This window comes from Mandrillus leucophaeus, unplaced genomic scaffold, assembly GCF_000951045.1.
Source record: "Mandrillus leucophaeus isolate KB7577 unplaced genomic scaffold, Mleu.le_1.0 Scaffold646, whole genome shotgun sequence".
Classification (NCBI taxonomy): domain Eukaryota; kingdom Metazoa; phylum Chordata; class Mammalia; order Primates; family Cercopithecidae; genus Mandrillus; species Mandrillus leucophaeus.
In genome coordinates this window covers 684,095-706,255 of record NW_012106986.1, presented here as the reverse complement: position 1 = coordinate 706,255, position 22,161 = coordinate 684,095, and the positions used below count along the sequence as shown (strand labels likewise).

General features: G+C 42.9%; 1 protein-coding gene across 1 annotated transcript in view; it reads right to left on the bottom strand.

Annotated features, from left to right (window-relative positions):
- Nucleotides 1-22,161, bottom strand: part of FBXL2 (F-box and leucine-rich repeat protein 2) — a 90,942-nt gene that overhangs the window by 1,426 nt on the left and 67,355 nt on the right. The window contains exons 3-11 of the mRNA XM_012001017.1: nt 12,171-12,239; nt 11,976-12,071; nt 11,586-11,712; nt 11,366-11,440; nt 9,884-10,014; nt 8,001-8,061; nt 7,192-7,236; nt 6,596-6,652; nt 1,134-1,346 (exon numbers count right to left, since the gene is read on the bottom strand). Coding sequence (XP_011856407.1) covers nt 1,134-1,346; nt 6,596-6,652; nt 7,192-7,236; nt 8,001-8,061; nt 9,884-10,014; nt 11,366-11,440; nt 11,586-11,712; nt 11,976-12,071; nt 12,171-12,239 — 874 coding nt within the window. The remainder of the gene's footprint in view (nt 1-1,133; nt 1,347-6,595; nt 6,653-7,191; nt 7,237-8,000; nt 8,062-9,883; nt 10,015-11,365; nt 11,441-11,585; nt 11,713-11,975; nt 12,072-12,170; nt 12,240-22,161) is intronic.

Here is a 22,161-nt window from a genome sequence, read left to right as displayed (position 1 = left end):
TAAGTGAAAACACTTACGTTAATATACTTTGATATGTTTCTAAGGATAAGTGAAAACACTTACGTTAATATACTTTGATATGTTTCCACCCGGGGTAGTAACCAGCCCTGTCTGCAAACTAAGTGAATGTTCTCTACAGCTGTAGCACCCTGGATGGGGCTGTTCTGATATGTAAATGCAGTTGCCTAAACTTAAAGCATAATCAATAAAACAATGTAGGTGAACTACATGGCAAAAGCCAAATTCTGTTAAGCCCTCTTACCTGGAAATTAGCCAAGAGAGTTCTACCTCCCACTCATAATGACCTTAAATTGCTTGCCTTTAACACAGGCCTTTTTACTTTTTTTGAGACAGTTTCACTCCTGTCCCCCAGGCTGGAATGCAATGGTACAATCTGGGCTCACTGCAACCTCCTCCTCCCGGGTTCAAGCGATTCTCCTGCCTCAGCCTCCCAAGTAGCTGGGATTATAGGTGTGCACCCAGCTAATTTTGTATTTTTAGTAGAGATGGGGTTTCACCATGTTGGTCAGCTGGTCTCGAACTCCTGACCTTGTGATCCGCCTGCCTCGGCCTCCCAAAGTGCTGGGATTACAGTCGTGAGCCACCGCGCCCAGCCCAACAAAGGCTTTCTTATAAGGGCTCCGATCACCAGACTATGTGGAATCTCCATCCCAGACCCAACTCAAGTTGAATCTTCCAGGGCAGAGTCTAAGCAAGAAATTTTGACGAAGTCTATAAGGTGACACTATTGTGCCAGATCAGTTTGCATAACTATTGCATAACAGAGAAAATGGGTGTTGATTTATTTTGAGATGGAGTCTCACTCTGTGGTCCAGGCTGGAGGGCAGTAGTGCAATCTGGGCTCACTGCCTCAGCCTCCCGAGTAGCTGGGATTACAGGCGCCCACCACCACACCCAGCTAATTTTTGTACTTTTAGTAGAAACGGGGTTTCACCATTTTGACCAGACTGGTCTTGAACTCCTGACCTCAAGCGATCCGCCCACTTTGGCTTCTCAAAGTGTTGGGATTACAGGCATGAGCCACCACACACCTGGCCCCGGCCTGATTCTTGATGTTTTCCTTCGTTGCTTAGAAATGTCAGGTGTGACCGACTCCCCTGCCCCACACCTACCCGCATCCGCTTGATGCCTGCACGGGTAACCTGCTGGCAATCGTACAGCTCAAGGCGCTCCAGGCCTCGGCAGTTCTCTAGGTGTTCCAGGGCCACATCAGTGATGAGGAGGCAGTTGTCCAACTCCAGTACCCGCAGCCTCTCATGGCCACAGGTGCTGTTGCTCAGGTGCAGGATCCCATCATCTGTGATGAGTTCACAGTGGGACAGGCTCTGGAACAGGGAGACAGTAAATGTTTGCAGGACCCTTATTCCAAGGCTCAAGTCCTAAAAAAAAGCTGGAAGCTAGCCTTTTTGCCCTTCTGCAATGGAATGACACAGCAAGAATGCCCTCAGCAGATGCCAGCCCCTGGACTTCCCAGCCTTCAGAACTATGAGAAGTTTCTGTTCATTACAAATTATCCAGTCTGTGGTAGCAGCACAAAACAGACTGAGACATTTAATCAGGCAGTGAGGACCAAACACAAAGCCTTGGGGCCCTTTGGTTATGGGTTTGCTACACTGGCAGTGGCTTCTCTCTTCTAATTGTGTAATGATGGAAATAAAATTTTCAGGGGAAATTTCAGAGTTTACCCCCTTGACAGCAGTTTTATTGGCCAGTTCTCCATTTGAGGGGATGCAAGTGAAATCAATGCATCTAATGTCATTTAGAAAACTGCATAAATAGCTGTGACCCAGAGATGAACTGAACATCTTTGAAGGTTATAATCAAATAGACCTTGAACGGTGTGATCTGACATTACTGACTTCTCTTGGGTAAACAGTAACGGTTGCAGAAGATAAATTCAGATGAATATTATATAGCCAAATGACATTTGTGTAATTCTCTTAAGTTCTCCATATCAAAAAGTTTTAGACCTGACAGTTTCTCCCAATGCATATCAAATGTAAGATTCACCCCACCATAAAAACTGGAGAGGCAAAAGTACTGCATCAATGTCCCATTTGTTCATTTGTTCCTTCAAATATATGAGCTCCAACTCTGTCCCAGCCCCCACGGGTGCAATGATGAGTAAAAATATACTTTTCTGCACTGGCGGAGCCCAGACTGGAGAGTCTAGAAAATCAAATAATGCTAATCTTTTAAACTGAAGCTGAGATGCTTCGACAGCATATGATAGCAGGATTTGTCCTGGGGAAGAGACCAGAGTTGCTATTTGAAGGACTAGGAGCTAATCCTAGGAAAGAGAGCAAACAGTTTGTTGTGTGCAAAGCCCAGGGGTAGCAGGAGAGTGGCAAGTACTGTTTAGGAAGAAGGTCAACATATAATAGGTGGGAAATAAGAGGATGCATGTAGATGCAGATGAATTGGGGAGGTAAGGGCCAGATCACAGAGTTGTGTAGATTATGTAAAGAAATTTGATTCCAAGGTCAGTGGGAGGAGTTGTAAGGACAATGTGATGTTACCATTGTTTTTCAAAAAAGATGGAAAATAAGTGTTGGTGAGGATGTGGAGCAACTGGAAGTCTCATATGCTGCAGGGGTTACTTCGATGTTTCTGACTGAAATGCATACACGTGTTAACCAAAAAACACAGGAATACTGGCTGTAATAGCCCCCAACTAGAAGCAGTACCCAAATATTCACAAGTAGAGAAAGGATAAATAAATCACAGTGTCCCCATTCTATAAAGCTGTGAGAATGAACAATATACAAACTACATGTAACAATATGGATAAGGAAACCAGATGAGTATACATGATGGTTCCATTCATATCATTTAAATAAAATACAAAAAGAGGCAAAACTGATATATGCTATTTGGAAGTCACGACTTTTGGGGGATCAGTGATTGAAAGGGAGCAGAAAGGGCCTTTCTGGGGTCATGATAATGTTGACCTTTGATTGGGGTGTATTCAGTTTATGGAAATGCATTGATCTGTACACCAATGATAAATGTACTTTTCTGCATGTATATTTTACTTCAGTAAAGTTAAAATTGAAAAAACAAACCACTCTGCCAAATTTTTTAGTGCGGAAGTGGATACAGTTTAGGGCAAGTGAATGGCTACTGCAGTCTATGAAGCAAGGAAATGTCTGAGAGTTTGGACTTGAGTCCTGGCAGGGGAGACCTAAGTGGATGGGTGTAAGGTATTCCTGCAGAATAAAAAATCTAAGACATAGCAGTACCGGTTGTAACAGCCCCAAACTAGAAACTACCACTAGAAACTAGAACTACTGGCTATGTAACTGAGCAGCAGAGTGCAACCTCGAGGGAAGAGAAGCTAAGGAAGAGGAATTCTGTTGGATCTTGATACTTGAAAAGTTCTTCTCTGAGCTTGATCTTAACAATATGGAATATATTTCCTTTCTCATGAATCGAATCACTCTACATGGTTTACATCAAATAGTATTTATGTAATCAATGCTGTTCATTGGTGTTCAGCTTTTAGAATTGACTTATGAGTAAAGCCAGAAAACTGGTTCTTCAGGAGGCTGTTTAAAATTGGTAAATCAAAAAATAGAATTTTGATTACTTACAATAAAATGGAATCAAAAAAGTATCTCTCTGTGTATTTATTTCATTTTATTTTAAATTTTTATTTATTTATTTTTGAGGTAGAGTTTCCCTCTTGTTGCCCAGGGTGGAGTGCAATGGCGCAGTTTCAGCTCAATGCAACCTCCACCTCTCAGGCTCAAGCGATTCTCCTGCCTCAGCCTCTTGAGTAGCTGGGATTATAGGCACGCACCACCACGCCCGGCTAATTTTGTATTTTTAGTAGAGGCAGGGTTTCTCCATGTTGGTCAGGTTGGTCTCAAACTCCCGACCTCAGGTGATCCGCCCGCCTTGGCCTCCCAAAGTGTTGAGATTACTGGCGTGAGCCACCACGCCCGGCCAATTTCACTTTATTTACATATAGATTCACACATATATATGTGTATATTTACAAACACAGATTGGAGAAAGATGATGGAGGTGGTGTATGAATGCTAATTTCTCCATTGTTTTAATATAGGGAAATTCAGAAATCAAGAAGTTAGCAGTAATATGAGACTGAGGAGATACTGTTATATTAATTGAAAAACTTAGGTACTGGCATATTCAAGTATTCATAGAAATTTTTAAAACCTGATTTAAGGAAAATCAGAGGGTGCTTGGCCTTTTCCAAGTTAACAGGAAAATCTGCTGCCAACAGGGTTCGCATAGCAGTGGGGCCTTCTATATTAACGCTAACAACATAGTCAATAGTCAGAGCTGTCTGGTTCGGGCCAATTCTGCAGAGTAGGTGTCATTATTCCCTTTTTACAGATGACGGCATTGTGGCTCAAAGAAGTTGAGACTTGCCAGTTATACCCAGCTCACGCTGGCCTCAAAGCCTTTTCTCCTGTCATGCACTGTCACTCACCCCCGGCAGGAGTGGTGCATTCTGGAAGTGGGCAGCTTATATCACATTCCTGACTCAGAGGTGGTTAGGGTGGTGGGGCAGAAGATGCAGAATGGGAGGTGGAACTGCTTTTAATTGCCATCAGCAGGTGTCTTCTGCTCCCATGGATGTGGTGTGGATGTGTGTGCGTGAAAGAGACAGGGAGGAGAGGGACAGAGAAAGAGAATCACTTTTCATTGCACAGAGAATTTCTCGAGAAGGACAGAAATGGGCCATAGTGGTTATCCCTGTGTAGGGAACATGGCAACTGGGGATTTTCCTCCTATTCCTGGTACTTTTTCTTTTTTGACGGAGTTTCACTCTTGTTGCCCAGGCTGGAGTGCAATGGCGTGAATCCACCACAACCTCCCGCTCCCAGGTTCAAGCGATTCTCTCAGCCTCCTGAGTAGCTGGAATTATAGGCGTGCGCCACCACGCCTGGCTAATTTTTTGTGTTTTTCGTAGAGACAGGGTTTCTCCATGTTGGTTAGGCTGGTCTCGAACTCCTGACTTCAGGCAATCCGCCCGCCTCAGCCTCCCACGGTGCTGGGGATTACAGGTGTAAGCCACCGCGCCCGGCCTCCTGGTACTTTTTAAAGTAACTTTTACTTTTGAATTTTTTTTTTCTTTTTTTGAGACAGAGTCTCACTCTGTCGCCAGGCTGGAGTGCAGTGGTGTGATCTTGGCTCACTGCCACCTCTGCCAGGTTCAAGCGATTCCCCTGTCTCAGCCTGCCGAGTAGCTGGGACTACAGGCGTGTGCCACCACACCCAGCTAATTTTGGTATTTTTAGTAGAGACGGGGTTTCACCATTTTGGCCAGGATAGTCTCAATCTCCCAACCTTGTGATCTGCCCGCCTAAGCCTCCCAAAGTGCTGGGATTACAGGTGTGAGCCACCGTGCCCGGCCCTCTTTTGAATTTTGTCAGTTTTTTTTTCTGCATTAGTTGATGTGATCATGTAATTTTTCTTCTTTAGTTAACATGGTTGATTACATCAGTCAGTTTTCAAATATTAAACTGCACTTGTGTCTCCGGAGTAAATCCTGCTTGGCCATGGTATTATAATTATTTCTATATATTGCTACATTCTATTTGCTAACATTTTGTTACAGATACTTGCTTCTATATTTATGAGGAACATCAGTCTGTAGTTTTTTTGGTATAATTTTTGTTTGGTTTTGATAACAGGGTATTACTGGCCTTGTTAAAAAAAAAAAAAAAGTTTTGGGAGGCCGAGGCAGATAGATCACTTGAGGTCAGGAGTTCGAGACCAGCCAGGCCAACATGGTGAAACCCTGTCTCTTCTAAAAATACAAAAATTTGCTGGGCGTGGTGGTGCACACCGGTAATCCCAGCTACTCAGGAGGATGAGGCAGGAAAATAGCTTGAACCCAGGAGGCAGAGGTTGCAGTGAGCCGAGATTGTGCCACTGCCGTCCAGCCTGGGCAACAGAGCAAGACTCTGTCTCAAAATAAAGAGTTGTAAAATGTTTTACTGTCTATTTCCTAAAAGAGAGTGTATAAAATTGATGTTAATTCAGGTCAGACACAGTGGCTAACACCTGTAATCCCAGCACTTTGGGAGGTCGAGGCAGGCAGATGACCTGAAGTCAGGAGTTTGAGACCAGCCTGGCCAACATGGTGAAACCCCGTCTCTACTAAAAATACAAAAATTAGCCAGGCGTGGTCGCACATGTCTGTAATCCCAGCTATGCACAAGGTTGAGGAGAACCGCTTGAATCTGGGAGGCAGAGGTTGCAGTGAGCTGAGATTGTACCATTGCATTCCACCCTGGGCAATAGAGTGAGACCCTGTTTCAAAAAAAAAAAGATGTTCATTCCTTAAATGTTTGGTAGAGTTCCCCAACAAAACCATCTGGATCTGGACATTTCTTTTTTGGGAATCCTGAAACTGCAAATTCAATGAAAACAGTAATCAAATATTGAGATACCTTGCCTCCCAAGTTAGCCCAATTAATAGATCTTTGAGATCGAGGGATGATACCTTACAGAACGAGAACCCAAACAGCTTCCTGCTGTGGCGGGAGGGCTCTCTCATCTTTAACAGGTGAATAATGTCAGAAAAACTCAGACTCACCAGGGCTTGCAGTTTAGGACAGTGAATGGAGAGCTGGATGAGTGTGCTGTCGGTTATCTGGAGAGAAACACGCTGTGTCAGTGTGGCTTCTACACCAGAACTTAATACCTAATCCTCGCTTCTCCTGAACATGAGAATCAAAAGGTGTAAAAGAGAATTAAAAACTCATCTCAAACACTCTGGGGCTGGGAGCTCCTCTCTTCACCAGCACTCTAAAATCTGCCCACTTCTAGAGATGCATAACTGTTTTTTGGTCTCTCTTCTGGTGCCCCAAGGAGGCTTGGGGCAAGGGACAAAGTGGAGTGGGCAAGGAGGGTTCCCAGGATTCTCCTCTTTGGAGTCATCCCATCACTGGACATGCAAGCTTATTTTACAGAGCTATCCTGAACTTCTCTTCTGTAGTTCTGTCTGATGACTGAGAATGGCCAAAAGTTCACACATCCACTGCCATGGCCTTCACAGGTTTCCAAGCCCTGCCACTGAGGTTGATCAAGGAGGGTCAGGATGACAGCCAGTCATTGTCTCTGGCTGTGCCGCACTGGCCAGCAGTGACTGAGGGGCAGGCTGCCCTGCAGGGCTGTCAGGAGTCCACTCACCAGGATGCATTCTTCAAGATCCATCTTCTCCAATTCGTGGCAATTCTGGAAGAGTCCACAAGACACACCCTACATGTGAGTCAGTGGTGAGGGCAACAATGGTGGCTTGCCCCACCCCTCTGAGTATTGGCCCAGTGTCCTTGTTCTCTTCTATTAAGAAGCATGCCCTGTTCCTAAAGCTACCCAGTAAACCAGCACTTCTGAGCAGCTTCCTTTTGAGTTACATACGGTGCTTCGGAACTGGGAACAGGGCTGCCTCTGGCTGCGTTTCCTTCTCTCAACTTGGAAAGAGAGTTGTCCAAAACCTTCCCAGTGGCTCGCAGACATCAGCAGGTAAATTTTAGCCTAGGCTCCAGGAGGGCATGGGGATGGGGCACGAAGCCACACTGTGGTGGTTGGGTGGCGGTAGCAGAGTGTATCAGCAGCCCCAGGAGGACATGGGTTCCTGACAGCAGGTCCAGAGGGGCCCCCAGTGGTGTTTGCAGGGCAAAGGGCAGAGTACAGCCCAGTTACGGGGAGCTGCTGAGAGGCCAAGTTGGGGTCCACATGAGGCATGGAGCCGACTGCCAGGAGGAGGCTGGCCCCGCTTGAGCACACGTGAGGCCCAGACCCTTTACAGAACCCTCTACAGGACTTCCCTAGATGTCTGGCTAACCGGAGAAACTGCAGTGCACACCCCAAGGGCTCTGCTCTGCTCTGCGCCTGTCTTTGCCGAAGACAGTCTTCTGCACACCCGAAACTACTCCGAGTCACTTTGAATTCGGGAGGTGAATTCGAGTTTGGTTGTATTCTTTAAATCTATGCCTTACCCGAGCTAAAAGTGTAAAACCTGCGTCCGTCAAATGGGAGCATCGGGCAGCCTCCAAAATTCTGAGGAGAAAGTATACAGGGGAGAAAACGGTACCAACTAGTTAACAGTGGAAGCACAGAATGTATGATGCATACTTGAGTTTTTGCTGCTCTTTGACATGCTTTTCCTTCTGTTAACAGCCCTGAGGGAGTGTGACCTGCCCAAAGCCCCAAAGTTCCATCCCAAATTTGGAAAGTCAGAATCTTCCTGCTATACCAGCATGTTGTTTTCAAATAGTATTCTAATATTTGTTTTTTGGGTTTTTTTGTTTGTTTTTTGCAAACGGAGTCTCACACTGTCACCCAGGCTGGAGTGCAGTGGCAGGATCTTGGCTCACTGCAGCCTCCGCCTCCCAGGTTCAAACGATTCTCCCGTCTCAGTCTCCCCAAGTAGCTGGGACCACAGGTGCCTGCCACCATGCCCAGCTAATTTTTGTATTTTTAGTAGAAACAGGATTTCATCATGTTGGCCAGGCTGGTCTCAAACTCCTGACCTCAGGTTATCCACCCTCCTCGGCCTCCCGAAGTGCTGGGATTACAGGCATGAGCCACCATGCCCAGCCTTGTTCACTTTTTAAACACATTTAAAATGAACTTTTCTCAATGAAATCATCTTGATATTTACTGCATTTATAGAAATTCCCAGGTACCCTAAAGGAAATTTTAAAAATTTGTAGACAATGAAAAATAAGTTAATTCTCAGTTACCCAGGCTTAATAGGGATGGGTGCATGAATAACAGAAGTTAAACACTCTCTTACAGCAACAATTTTGACCTCCTTTCTGACCAGTTTTGATCACCCAAATTCCTTCTAAGCAGAAATATCTAAATGATATAGTACCTTCTCTACAACAGTAAGAAAAATTGGTAAAAGCAGAAATATACGATTCTTAAAAGATACAGAACTGGTGTGAGCGTAGGAATGGATCAGTTTCATTGGGAAGTAGAGATTTTTAAAAAGTATCTTTTTTTCTGCCTCTTGGGTAGAGTTTAAAGGTTGCTGGTTCTGAAGTCAGTTTCTATTGTTACTATTGTTAAAATTTTAATATTCATAGCTGGTAATGATAATCTATTACCTTGAAGATCAGAATACAAATTATTGGGGTTTTTTTTTTGTTTTTTTGTTTTTCCTGAGATGGGATCTCACTCTGTCGCCCAGGCTAGAGTGCAGTGGCACAATCTTGGCTCACTGCAATCTCCGCCTCCCGGGTTCAAGTGATTCTCCTGTCTCAGCATTCCGAGTAGCTGGGACTACAGGCGCCTGCCACCACACCCGGCTAATTTTTGTATTTTTAGTAGAGACAAGGTGTCACCATGCTGGCCAGGCTGGTTTCGACCTCCCGACCTCAGGTGACCCACCCGCCTCAGCATCCCAAAGTGTTGGGATTACAGGCGTGAGCCACCGTGCCTGGCCTAAATCATTATTTGTTAAAAACAAAACCTTTTTCCTACTGGGGAAGAAGCTAAGTGATTGTGATGTTCCCCTCATTCTTCTGTTTGGCAGCAGGTCTGGAGGACGTGAGGCTACCACTGCTCACTATGTGCTCACTCAGATGCTTAAAGCAATAACAGGATGAGGTAAATTAGGTGGAAAACTGTGACATTCATTGAGAAATTAAAGTTTGGATTCACTGGTGGTAGACATTTTATACTCTCCCAGTACATCCTTCAATGAACTGGATTTATACATTGTCCCACCCCAATTTACCCAACAAAAGCCAACAACAACATAACTACTGCCTCCACCACCCCTACCTGGCAAGCCTGTCCTCTCCTGCAGGAAGCCCTCTTGGTTAACTCAGCCAAACTCTGAGCTGCAAAGCAAAAAGTGCGGTGTACTCACTGCAGTCGTGGACAGTTCAAACCCAGCGCTGTGAGAGAGGCATCTGTGAGGTTGCTGCAACCCGAAAGGCAGAGAGCCTGCAGCCGGTGACAGCCCCTGCATATCTGCACCACACCTTCATCAGTAATGCGCTGAGGAAAAGCAGCACAGAAAGAAAAGTCAGAGGACACCAGCAATGCCGAAACGGGAGCAGCAGAAAAATATCTGCTGTTGTTCAATGAGTTTTGGTTGCTGATTACTAGCATTTTATCCAAATAACTCCAACAAAGTAAGAAGTACAGGGTAGACATGTACTTGTGTTATCTCTGCATAGCTTTAAAATATTCCAGCAATTTAGATAAGACACATGCATCCAGGAAAAAATAAAATTTTTAAATAATACAAATGGAAAATAAAAGTTTAAAATTCCATTTCTCCCTCACTAGAGTCATCAAAATACAGATTTTTTTCATAAAATTCATAAACTCATAATTTAAAAATCTGATTAAATAAAGAACTTTTGAGGCTTCCCGAGTTTAAATGACATTAATGTTTGATTGGATTTCTGCAGATTAATGCCTTAGATATTTACAATATACACATGTATATTTACATTTCATCAAGTGTTTTAGACAACAGGAAAATTAAATACATCACAAAATTATTGATACATATCTTAAATTCTATGAATTTGGCCATGAAGATTCAAAATAATATGTTCACTTGAACAGACTACTTGATACAGAAAGAAACACACACATCCATATACTTCAAGCCATCAGCCAGTGCTGTCCTATACATAAGTCAAGGTCCTATTTTTGAATAGTCCTGGCCCATAAGGTCAACATTTGTCCAGCAGATAGTTTCTGGTTTTTTCCCCACCACCAGGGGCTCTAAAGATTTATAATATATTCATTTAAAGCTGAATGCAAGGGCTTTCCCTTACCTTTCTCAAAACCTACGTTCCCCTTGAAAAACCTGGCAGGATGTAGCAAAGCATCCTCTTCAGTTATCAACGTTTACAATGGCAGTGGAGAAGGACCAATAGTTTTCCACAGGCTAATGTCGGATGAAAATGCCACCTTGCTCTTGCCTATGCGTTTTATTCTTTAAAGCATTTTTGCATGTGTTATTTCGTATTATCCACTGAAACAACGTGAGAGGAGTCATCATCCTCAATTTATAAGTTAAAAAAAAAAAGACACTTCATGTCTTATAACTATTTAGTGACCAATTCACGGCATTCCTCAATAGGGTCCCTAACACTCTATTCAACAAAATCAAGACCTGGTCTAATTATTTTTAGGGGCGATGCCGGTGGCTTCGTACTGCGTATGGGTCCTTTTTGTTGTTCTTCCATCTTGTGACAAATTGGTAGGTTCTATAAGGACACAGGATGAAAATCAGGGTGTGGCAACACAGCCCATCTCAGCTGCCCGGGGGGCAGATTGCTTTGGGAGACAACGTAGAGCCAACGGGGTTCAGGAGAGGCGTGCGACTTACTGAGCAGGACTGCAAGTTGAGGCTCACAAGCTCATGGCAGTAATTCTGAATGTGTTTCAGAGCTTCATCTTCTAACTGAGTGGACAGAGAAAACAAAATTTGACAGCTGGAATCCAGGTGAGGGAACAGTGGGACACCAAGAAAAATGCAAAAGCAGCTCCCTGGATGATGCGCCCACACCTGACACATAACACAAACAGCTGCATCAACCCTCTGGTACCTGTGTGCAGCCCCTCAGGAGCAGGGCTTTCAGGCCTCGACAACCCCGCACCAGTGCCTCGATGCCATCCTTCGTGATCTGATCACACCAAGAGAGGTTCAGGTACTCCAGGTTTCGGCAGCCCTCACTGAGAGAACAAGAAACAAAAACTATGTGCAGTCTCTCCTGTAGAGAGTTAACGACCGACTCTGAGTTTAGTACCTCACCAGATAAATAACTCTGAGTTTAATAACTCTGAGTTTCATCACCAGAAATTCAGAAGGGGAGACCCATGCCTGGGACCTCTTGGAGACACCTATTTCTTGCTGGATCCAATGTGACCATTAGGAAGGCTTCCAGAATGGTCATAGTTTTGGGTATTCTCTTGACACAAACAATGGGCACTCTTACCTGATCCCCTTCAAGGAGCTGTTTGTAACAGACACACAGGAGGTCAGATCCAGATGTTTCAGCTTGGAACAGAATCTGCTAAGGCTATAACACGTGCTGAAAAAGAGCAGACGCACTAAAGATATTTTCAACCATGTTTCTTTTCCTTCTCTCTCCCTGTGGCTATTTGGTCACCAATTAATCTTCATTATTTACCTGTCAGTGATTTTTGTGCATCCGTTGAGGTTTAAATGTTCAATGTTTCGGCAGTTCTGTGCAAAGGTCCTAAAATGAGAAAACATTGTAAAGCTCCCTGCAAGTTGCTGGACAGCCACTAGAGGGCATATGAAACCATTCACGCTTAGAACAGTGCTCCCTCAAACTTAATTAAAGCGTGTAAGACTCAGCTAGGGTTCTTGTCACAGTGCAGATTCTGATGACAGACCTAGAATGGAGCTTGAAAATCTGCAGTTTAAAGAAACTCCCAGGTGATGCCAGTGCTGCTAGTCTAGGGACCACATTTTGAGAAGCAGAGTCCTAGACTACCTATCAATCAGTTCTCCTTTACACACAGCTTGGTGAGTCATCACCAAATCATGAGAATAGAGGCCTAGCTCCCTGCTCCCTCCGCTCTACAAAAAAATCAATTTGAAGCAAGGGGGCAGATCTTCTTGTACTGCGCCATGCTGTCACTTGCTTACCCTAGAGCCTTTCCAGAGAAACCATTTCTGGCGATTGATAGAAGACAGCAGTTAATCAGTATCAAGACCCACTCATTTTACTGGTGAGGCCATTCAGTCATGAAGAGAAACTTCCTCATTGATCTGTGGGTTGGTAGCAAGGCCAGAAGCAGCAAATTAAAACCCCCTATTCACCACTCATTGCTTAACATATTCAGCAAGGACTAGCTCAGGTCATCTCCATCATTCTGAAATACAGCTTTCAGATGTGCTCCTTCCAACCTGCCCTGGTACAGGTAGGGGGAACCAAGCTGGAGCCTGATGGACTGTCTGAGATGAAGAGATGGGGCTGAAAGTCTAGGAAGACCAAGGCAGCCGGAGTTATCTGGCAAGAGCACTGGAGCAGAGAGAACACCACAAAGAGAACTCCAGAGATCTGTGGAGGGTGCCCCTCAAGAATTAATTACAGGCCAGGCATGGTGGCTCATGCCTGTAATCCCAGCAATTTGGGAGACCAAAGCAGGAGGATCACTTGAGCCCAAGAGTTTGAGACCAGCCTAGGCAACATAGTGAGACTCTATCTCCAAAACAACAACAACAACAAAAAGAATTTAGTCCCACACTGACCAATGTACGCATGTGATGAAACTACCCAAAGCCCAAGGCCAGGGAATAAGAATCAACAAAAAGCATTAAAGGAAACAGTAGCCAGAGCTCACCAAGGGCAAGGAATAGTGCCCATTTCTACCAACCAAGGGTGAAAAATGCCACAATTCTTGGGGCATTGGGTAGAGTATTGAGAATAGTCTTCCTTTAGGAGTGGTGTACAATTAGCCCTAAACACTGCTTTGGTACAACCTAACAAATCTTAAAAACAAGACCTAACAGGAACTATTCCCAATTAAGTCAACTGTATCCCAGAACAAAACTCGAGTATCTATAGGAATACAAAAACATCTGCACCCAACAAAGTAAAATTCACACTGTCTGGCACTGAACAAAAAATTATGTTTTCATAGAAGGAGGAAAATATATCCACAATAAAGAGAAGATGTAATCCACCAAAACCTACTCTAAACTGACACAAATAGCAGAAACAACAAAGGCATTAAAAGTTACAATGTTATTGCCTAGAATACATTTCTATGAAGCTAACAATTAAACATTATGTAGACACTTGGAAAAATAAAAGCGATCCAAGATGCAGTCGCTCACGCCTGTAATCCCAGCACTTTGGGAAGCCAAGGCAAGCAGATCACTTGAGGTCAGAAGTTCAACATCAGCCTGGCCAACATAGTGAAACCCTGTCTCTACTAAAAACAAAAACAAAAACAAAAACAAAACGTAGCTGGTGTGGTGGCACATGCCTATAGTTCCAGCTACTTGGGAGGCTAAAGCAGGAGAATCACTTGAACACGAGAGGTGGAGGTTGCAGTGAGCCATAATCACACCACTGCACTCCAGCTTGGGCCACAGAGTGAGACTCCATCTCAACAACAACAACAACAACAAAAAAGATATGAAAACCACAATGGCTGATATAAAACTTTATTGGATCTTTATTGGATGAGATTAACAACAGATTAGATATGGTAGAAGAAAAGATTAGTGAACTTGAAGACATAGCAATAGCAACTGTCAAAAATGAAACACAGAGCGGAATAAAACAGAAAAAGAACAGAGCATGAATGAACTGTGGGACAACTTCAAGCAACCTAATATACATGTGATTGGAATCACTAAATAAGAGGAGACAGAGGAAAGAGGAAAAAATACTGAAGAAATAATTGCCAAAATTTCCCCAAACTTTATGAAAACAATAAACCTATGGACCCAAGGAACTCAAAGAACTACAAGTGCAAGAAACATGAAGAAAAACACACCAAGGCATATTATAACCAAATTGATCAAAACCAGTGACAGATTAGCCATTCGTGGTGGTGTGTGACTGTGGTCCCAGCCACTTGGGAGGCTGAGGTGGGAGGATCACTTGAGCTCAGGAAGTGGAGGTTACAGTGAGCCAAAGTGGCACCACCGTACTCCATCCTGGGTGACAGAGTGAGATTCCAGAGAGAGAGAGAGGAACCAGTGATAGAGAAAACCCTAAAAACAGCCAGAAAACAAAGCCATGTTATGTACAGAGAATAAAACATAAGGTGACAGCAGTTTTATCACTGGTAATGAAAAGGCAAGAAAACAGAGGAGCACCATCCTTAAAATACAAAAAAAATAAGTCACTATAGAATTCTATACTCAGCAAATTTTTGCTTTTTTTTTGAGACAGAGTCTCGCTCTGTTGCCCAGGCTAGAGTACAGTGGCGCAATCTCAGCTCACTGCAAGCTCTGCCTCCCTCCCAGGTTCACGCCATTCTCCTGCCTCAGCCTCCCAAGTAGCTGGGACTACAGGTGCCCACCACCAGGCCCAGCTAATTTTTTTTTGTATTTTTAGTAGAGACAGGGTTTCACTGTGTTAGCCAGGATGGTCTCAATCTCCTGACCTCATGATCCACCCACCTCAGCCTCCCAAAGTGCCGGGATTACAGGCGTGAGCCACTGCACCCGGCCCAGCAAAAATATTTTTTTTTAAGTGAAGGAAAAAATAGATTTTTTTAGACATAGAAGAGCTGGAAGAATTAATCAGGCTTACAGTAAAAGAAATGTAAAAAATTTTCTTTATGCAGAAGGAAAATGATACCAGTTAAAAATATGTGTCTACAGAAAGGAAAGACTGGATGTAGCAACTACTTGGGTATATACAATTTTTAAATTTAAATCTCTTAAAAATAGGCAGGGCACTGTGGCTCCTGCCTGTAAACCCAACACTTTGGGAGGCTGAGGCAGGCAGCTCACTTGAGGCCAGGAGTTTGAGACCAGCCTGGCCAACAGGGCAAAACCTTGTCTCTACTAAAAGTACAAAAATTAGCCAGGCAGGGTGGTACATGCCTGTAGTCTCAGCTACTTGGGAGGCTGAGGCAAAGAATCACTTGAACCTGGGAGGCGGAGGTTACACTGAGCCTAGACCATGGCACTGTACTCCAGCCTGGGTGACAGAGGGAGACTGTCTAAAATAATAATAATAATAATAACAATAAATCTCTTAAAAATAGTTGACTGTGAAAGGTACTAAATCTATGAAGTGTATATAAGTAGAATTAAAATGTATGACAACAATAGCATAAAGACGAAGTGAGGAGAAATGAAAGTTTTACATAATACAATATGAAGGTAGACTGTACTAAATTAAACATGTAGTCAACAAACTCTAAAGCAATGACTAAACATATGAAGAGTTATAGAAACGAAGCGAAAAAAGAATATAAAATGAAGTCATTAAAAAACACTTAATCTCGGCCAGGCATGGTAGCTCACGCCTGTACAATCCCAGCACTTCGGGAGGCTGAGGCGGGCAGATCATTTGAGGTCAGGAGTTCGAGATCAGCCTGGGCAACATGGTGAAAACCTGTCTCTACTAAAAATACACAACTTATCCAGGCAAGGTGGCCCATGCTTGTAGCCCCAGCTACTTGGGAGGTTGAGGCACGAGAATCGCTTGAATGCAGGAGGCAGAGGCTGCAGTGAGTCGAGATTGTGCCACTGCACTCCAGCCAGGGCAACGGCGCAAGACCCTGTCTCAAAAAAAAAAAAAAAATCTAAAAGAAGAAAGAAAGAGGAAAGGGGAAAAAAGAATGTATGGGACAAATAGAAAACAAACAGCAAGAGGGTGGATTTAAACCTAACCATAATCATCATATTAAATGCAAATAGTCTAATCCAAATTAAAAAGCAAAGACTGTCATATTGGATAAAAAGCAACACCCAGCTGGGCGTGGTGGCTCACGCCTGTAATCCCAGCACTTTGGGAGGCTGAGGCGGGCAGATCATGAGGTCAGGAGATCGAGACCATCCTTGCTAACATGTTGAAACCCCGTCTCTACTAAAAATATAAAAAATCAGCTGGGCGTGATGGCGCGTGCCTGGAGTCCCAGCTACTTGGGAGGCTGAGGCAGGAGAATGGCGGGAACTCAGGAGGCAGAGGTTGCAGTGAGCTGCACTCCACTGCACTCCAGCCTGGGTGACAGAGCAAGACTCCGTTTAAAAAAAAAAAAAGCTACACCCAACTATAAAAAATCAACTTTAAATATAGATACAAATAGATTAAAGTAAAATGATAGAAAAACAGATATAATGCCAATACTAGTCAAAAGAAAGCTGGAGTGACTATATGAGACAAAGTAGATTTTATAGTAAAGAAAATTATCAGGGATAAAAGAAGGACATATCAATGAAAAAGACATAGCAATTCTAAATGTTTATATACATGATAACAGAGCTTCAAAATACATGAAGCAAGAGCTGACAGGACTGTGAGGAGAAATAGACAAATAAAAAATTATAGGCAGATATTTCAATACTTCTCTCTTATTAGTTGATAAATTAGTAGTCGGAAAATTAGTAAGAATAGAGAAGATCTGCTCAATACTATCAACCAACCTGTCCTACTGGCATTTATAGCAAACTTCATCTAACAGCAGAATATACATTCTCTTCAAGTGCACATGGGACACTTGCCAGGAGTGGCCATATTATTGGCCACAAAACAAGTCTCAATAAATTTAAAAGGATTCAGGGTATAACTATGTTCTGTGATCACGACTGAATTGAATTAGAAATCAGTAATGTGCTCTTCTGGAAAATGTCCAAATATTTAGAAACTAAATAATATTGTTCTAAACAACCCACGGGTCATGAAAGAAATCAAAAGGGGAATTAGAATGCATTTTGCATGAAGATGAAAACATAGCATATAAGAATTTGTGGCATGAATTTTCCCCAAAATACTGACTGACTTTATGTCATTATGTCATTAAACTCCCATACTAGAAAAAAAAAGTCTCAAATCAATGACTTCAGCTTCCGTCTTAAGAAACTAGAGAAAAAACAAAAACAAAAACAAATGAAGCCCAAAGTAAGCAAAAGGGAGGAAATAATAAAGATCAGAGTGGAAATAAATGAAGCAGAAAACAGAAAAACAATGAAAAATGGGTGAAAACAAAAGCTGGTTCTTTGAGAATATCAATAAAATTGACAGACCTCTTAATAGTCAGACTGACAAGGACCAAAAAAAAAAAAAAGACAATTACCAATTTCAGAAACGAGAGAGGGTATATCACTGCAGATTTTACAGATATTAAAGTAAGAGGATATAAACAATGTTAATAAGTCCAAGAACTTAGGTGAAATGGACAAATTCTTTGAAAGACACAGACTACCAAAACTCATTTATGAAGAAATAATCTGAAGAATTCTATACATATTAAAGAAATTGAGGCTGGGTGAGGTGGCTCACGCCTGTAATCACAACACTTTAGGAGGCCGAGGCAGGCGGATCACCTGAGGTCAGGAGTTCAAGACCATGGTGAAACCCCTGTCTCTACTAAAAATATAAAAATTAGCCAGGCACAGTGGTGGGTGCCTGTAATCCCAGCTACTTGGGAGGCTGAGGCAGGAGAATTCCTTGAGTTTGCAGTGAGCCAAGACTGTGCCACTGCACTCCAGCCTGGGCAACAAGAGTGAAACTCCATCTAAAAAAAAAAAAAAAAAGAAATCAAATTTGTAATTAAAAACGTTCCCCCCAAAAAACATGCAGGAGCAGATGGCCTCAATAGTGAATTCTACAAAACATTTAAAAAATATATAAATTGTACATAAACACTCCCAGAATTTTTAAAAATTGTTTTTATTTTTATTTATTTACTTTTGAGACCGAGTCTCGTTCTGTCGCCCAGGCTGGAGTGCTGTGGTACGATCTTGGCTCACTGCAAGTGCCACCTCCCGGGTTCATGCCATTCTTCTGCCTCAGCCTCCCAAGCAGTTGGGACTACAGGTGCCTGCCACCACGCCAAGCTAATTTTTTGTATTTTTAGTAGAGATGGGGTTTCACCATGTTAGCCAGGATGGTCTGGATCTCCTGACCTCGTGATCCGCCTGTTCAGCCTCCCAAAGTGCTGAGATTACAGGCGTGAGACACCACGCCTGGCCAAATTGTTTTTATTTTTTAGAGATAGGGTCTCACTCTGTCACCCAGCTTGGAGTATGGTGGTGTGATCATAGCTCACTGCAGCCTTGAACTTCCGGGCTCAAGCGATCTTCCCACTTTAGCCTCCCAAATAGCTAGAACTACAGGTATGCACCACCACACTCAGCTACTTAATTTTTTTTAAGAGATGGGGCCTTGCTGTGTTGCCAGGCTGGTCTCAAAATCCTGGGCTCAAGTGATTCTCCCACCTTGGCCTCCCAAAGCACTGGGATTATAGATGTCAGCCACTGAACACATCCCCAGAAATGTGAATAGGAGGAAATACTTCCCAATTCACTACATGAAGCCAGTATTACCTTGATACCTAAACCAGACAAAAGCATTATAAGAAAATAAAATCATAAGGCAATATTCCTCATGAGCCCAAATGCAAAATTTTTAAACAAAACTGTAGCAAATAGGATCCAATAATATATAAAATAAATAATACATGGCAATTCAAGTGGGCTTTATCTGTGTGATAGAAGGTTGTTTAAACATGTTTAAAGGTGTCAATCTAATTCATGATTTAAAGAATTTTCTTGATTTAAAGAAAATCATTTTGTTCCATAACAGTTAAAGTGAGTGTTTTTATACTTAAAAGATGTTGTGAATCAATTTTTTTTTTTAGCAATGGTATAGCAGATGTTTGAATTGTAAATTCTACTGTCTGCATTCACTGTATGTTGCACATTCTTACTGGAAGTCTGTGATTGCTGTACATTGTGGTAATATTTAGGTCTGCAAGAACACAAAGTGTATTCCAACGTTATGGGGGGTACACCCTAATTTAGCCAACCTCATAAGCAATACTAGAGGCCATGAAGATAAAGACATGAAGGTTTTAATCATCTCTGTCTCCAGAAATCCTCAAGGCACATATGTGTTTTTTGTTTTTGTGTGTGTGTGTGTGGTTTTTTTTGGTAGAGGAGTCTCATTTTGCTGCCCACACTGGTCTCAAACTCCTGGCTTCAAGGGATCGTCCCACCTCAGCCTCCCAAAGTGCTGGGATTACAGGCCTGAGCCACTGTGCCTGGCCAGCACACATCCTTAACATTGATAACATTCCCAATTGCCCAGGTGCAGTGGCTCACGACTGTAATCCCAGCACTTTGGGAGTCCAAGATGGCTGAGGTCAGGAGTTCAAGACCAGCATGGCCAATATGGTGAAATCTTGTCTCTACTAAAAACACAAAAATTGGCTGGGCGTGGTGGTGCACGCCTGTAATCCCAGCTACTCAGGAGGCTGAGGCAGGAGAATCGCTTGAACCTGGGAGGCAGAGGTTGCAATGAGCTGAGATCGCACTGCTGCACTCCAGCCTGAGCGACACAGTGAGACTCGGTCTCAAAACAAAAACAAAAATAAAAACAACCCCCCCACCAAAACCCCAATAAATAATGGTTATCCAGTAAGAGATAGGCAAATATTTAGTTGGATAGGATATATTGCTAACAATAATAAAATTAATGTAAAAATCATATCCCATCATTATGAGTAAGCAAAATTCTAGCTTATGCCAAGGAAAGTTTTGAAATATTTTATCAATTAGTAAAATTTATAAAGGTAGCTAATATGAGAGGAAAACTAGGAAGATGCAGAAGTGAAGAAGGAAATAGAAAAGAGGTAGGCACTTCATACATGCTATTTCTTGTTATGCCTATGACAGTCCTGTGGGAGCTATAACTGCCCTGACTTTGCAGGAGAACTGATACTCAGGCGAAATAATTTGTCCCAAGGTCACATCCCTAACAACAGTACAGCTCGGTTTCCAACCCAGGTTAGATATTCCAAAGTCCTGGTCCTCTCATTACTCTATGCAAATTACCACAAAAAGAATTTTAACAGAAGAAGAACATATAATAGGCTTGGTTTATTTTTGCTGATGAAAATGCTACAAGCTGCCACGACAGAGTGAGCCACTGGATTTGACTTACTTCAAGGAGGAGTCCCCAACACCAATGCAGCCTCGCAAGCTGAGCTTCCTCAGGAATCCACCGCATCGCTTCGAGATATTTTCCACCACGCGACCCTTTAATCAAGAAAGTTCGGGGGGAAAAATACTGTTTTTTCATGCTGCTTATCTAACAGCAAAATAACCTGAAATCTAGGAACAGAATATATTTTTCCAAGTGTAACAGAAAATATTTTGGAACATTCCTCTAACACCTCAGTTCTATCCTTAATGCATGAAGGGGCTGCAAGCGCTGAAAAATGTTCTCAATTAAAGCATTAAGTATTCTAAAACCAACCAACAAACAAAAACAAACACAAACACAAAAACCAAAACCTGTACACTGCCTTTTGAAAGCCTTAGCCCTGGGGTCAGGCCCTCCCTACCCAAGGGTCACAGCTATTCCACCAATCAAAAGGCTTTTTGAGGTTAGCTGTGGGAATACCAGCCACTGAGCAGAGATCTAAGACAGTGCGGCTTTAAAAAGAAAATCCTACTTGAGCTAAACATTACCACTTTAAAAGTATAACAATATATTGCGAAGGCTCCCCCTCATCCTCCTTAGCTGTCCCCTACTTAAACACATTTGCTTTGAAACAAGAACTTCCGCTGCGTACTGGCAGACATATTAGAGGAAGCAAAAAGGAAATGAACAATGAACAATGATTGAGCACTTCCACTTTTTAAAAAACGTTTTCTACTTCAAATCACTTTTTTTCTTTAGAGACGGGGTTGCTGTTTGGGAGTCTCACTCTGGTGCCCAGATTGCAGTGTAGTGGTATGGTCATAGCTCATTGTAGCCTCAGACTCCTGGGCTCAAGCGGTCCTCCTGCCTCAGCCTACTGAGTAGCTAGGACTACAGGCACAGGCCATGGCACCTGGTTTACTTCTACTTTTTGAGGAACAATTTCTTGTACCTATTATGGCTCATTTAATAGTCAAAAAACTTCATGAACACTCCCAAAATGGAGGTAAGGAAGAGCATGTGTAGAATACAGAAGATCCCTTAGGGCATCTTGTAGTAGTACCATGCCCTGTGATTTATGCCAGTAGCCAACTACAACAACCCAATCCAAGCACGACGATTAATGACCAGACCCTTCAGGAATAAAGGTCTGAGTCATTCCACCAGGTAAAGAACCATGACCAGCTGAGGTGCTTGCTGAAGGCAAAGGAATACAGAAATTCATTGTGGAAGAAGGCAGTTACAAATACTAACTACAACCTCCACCTCCACAAGGGAGGAAAAGTTCAAAGGGACAATTTGATTTGTTTTGAATACTATTATCCTCATTTTATAAAACAGCAATCTTGGCACTGAACTGTGAGCATGACGAATTCACCAAGATACATCAAAACCACAGGGGGCGGGCGCAGTGGCTCAAGCCTGTAATCCCTGCACTTTGGGAGGCTGCGTCAGGATTTTGAGACCAGGCTGGCCAACATGGTGAAACCCCACCTCTACTAAAGATACAAAAATCAGCCAAGCGGCCAGGCAC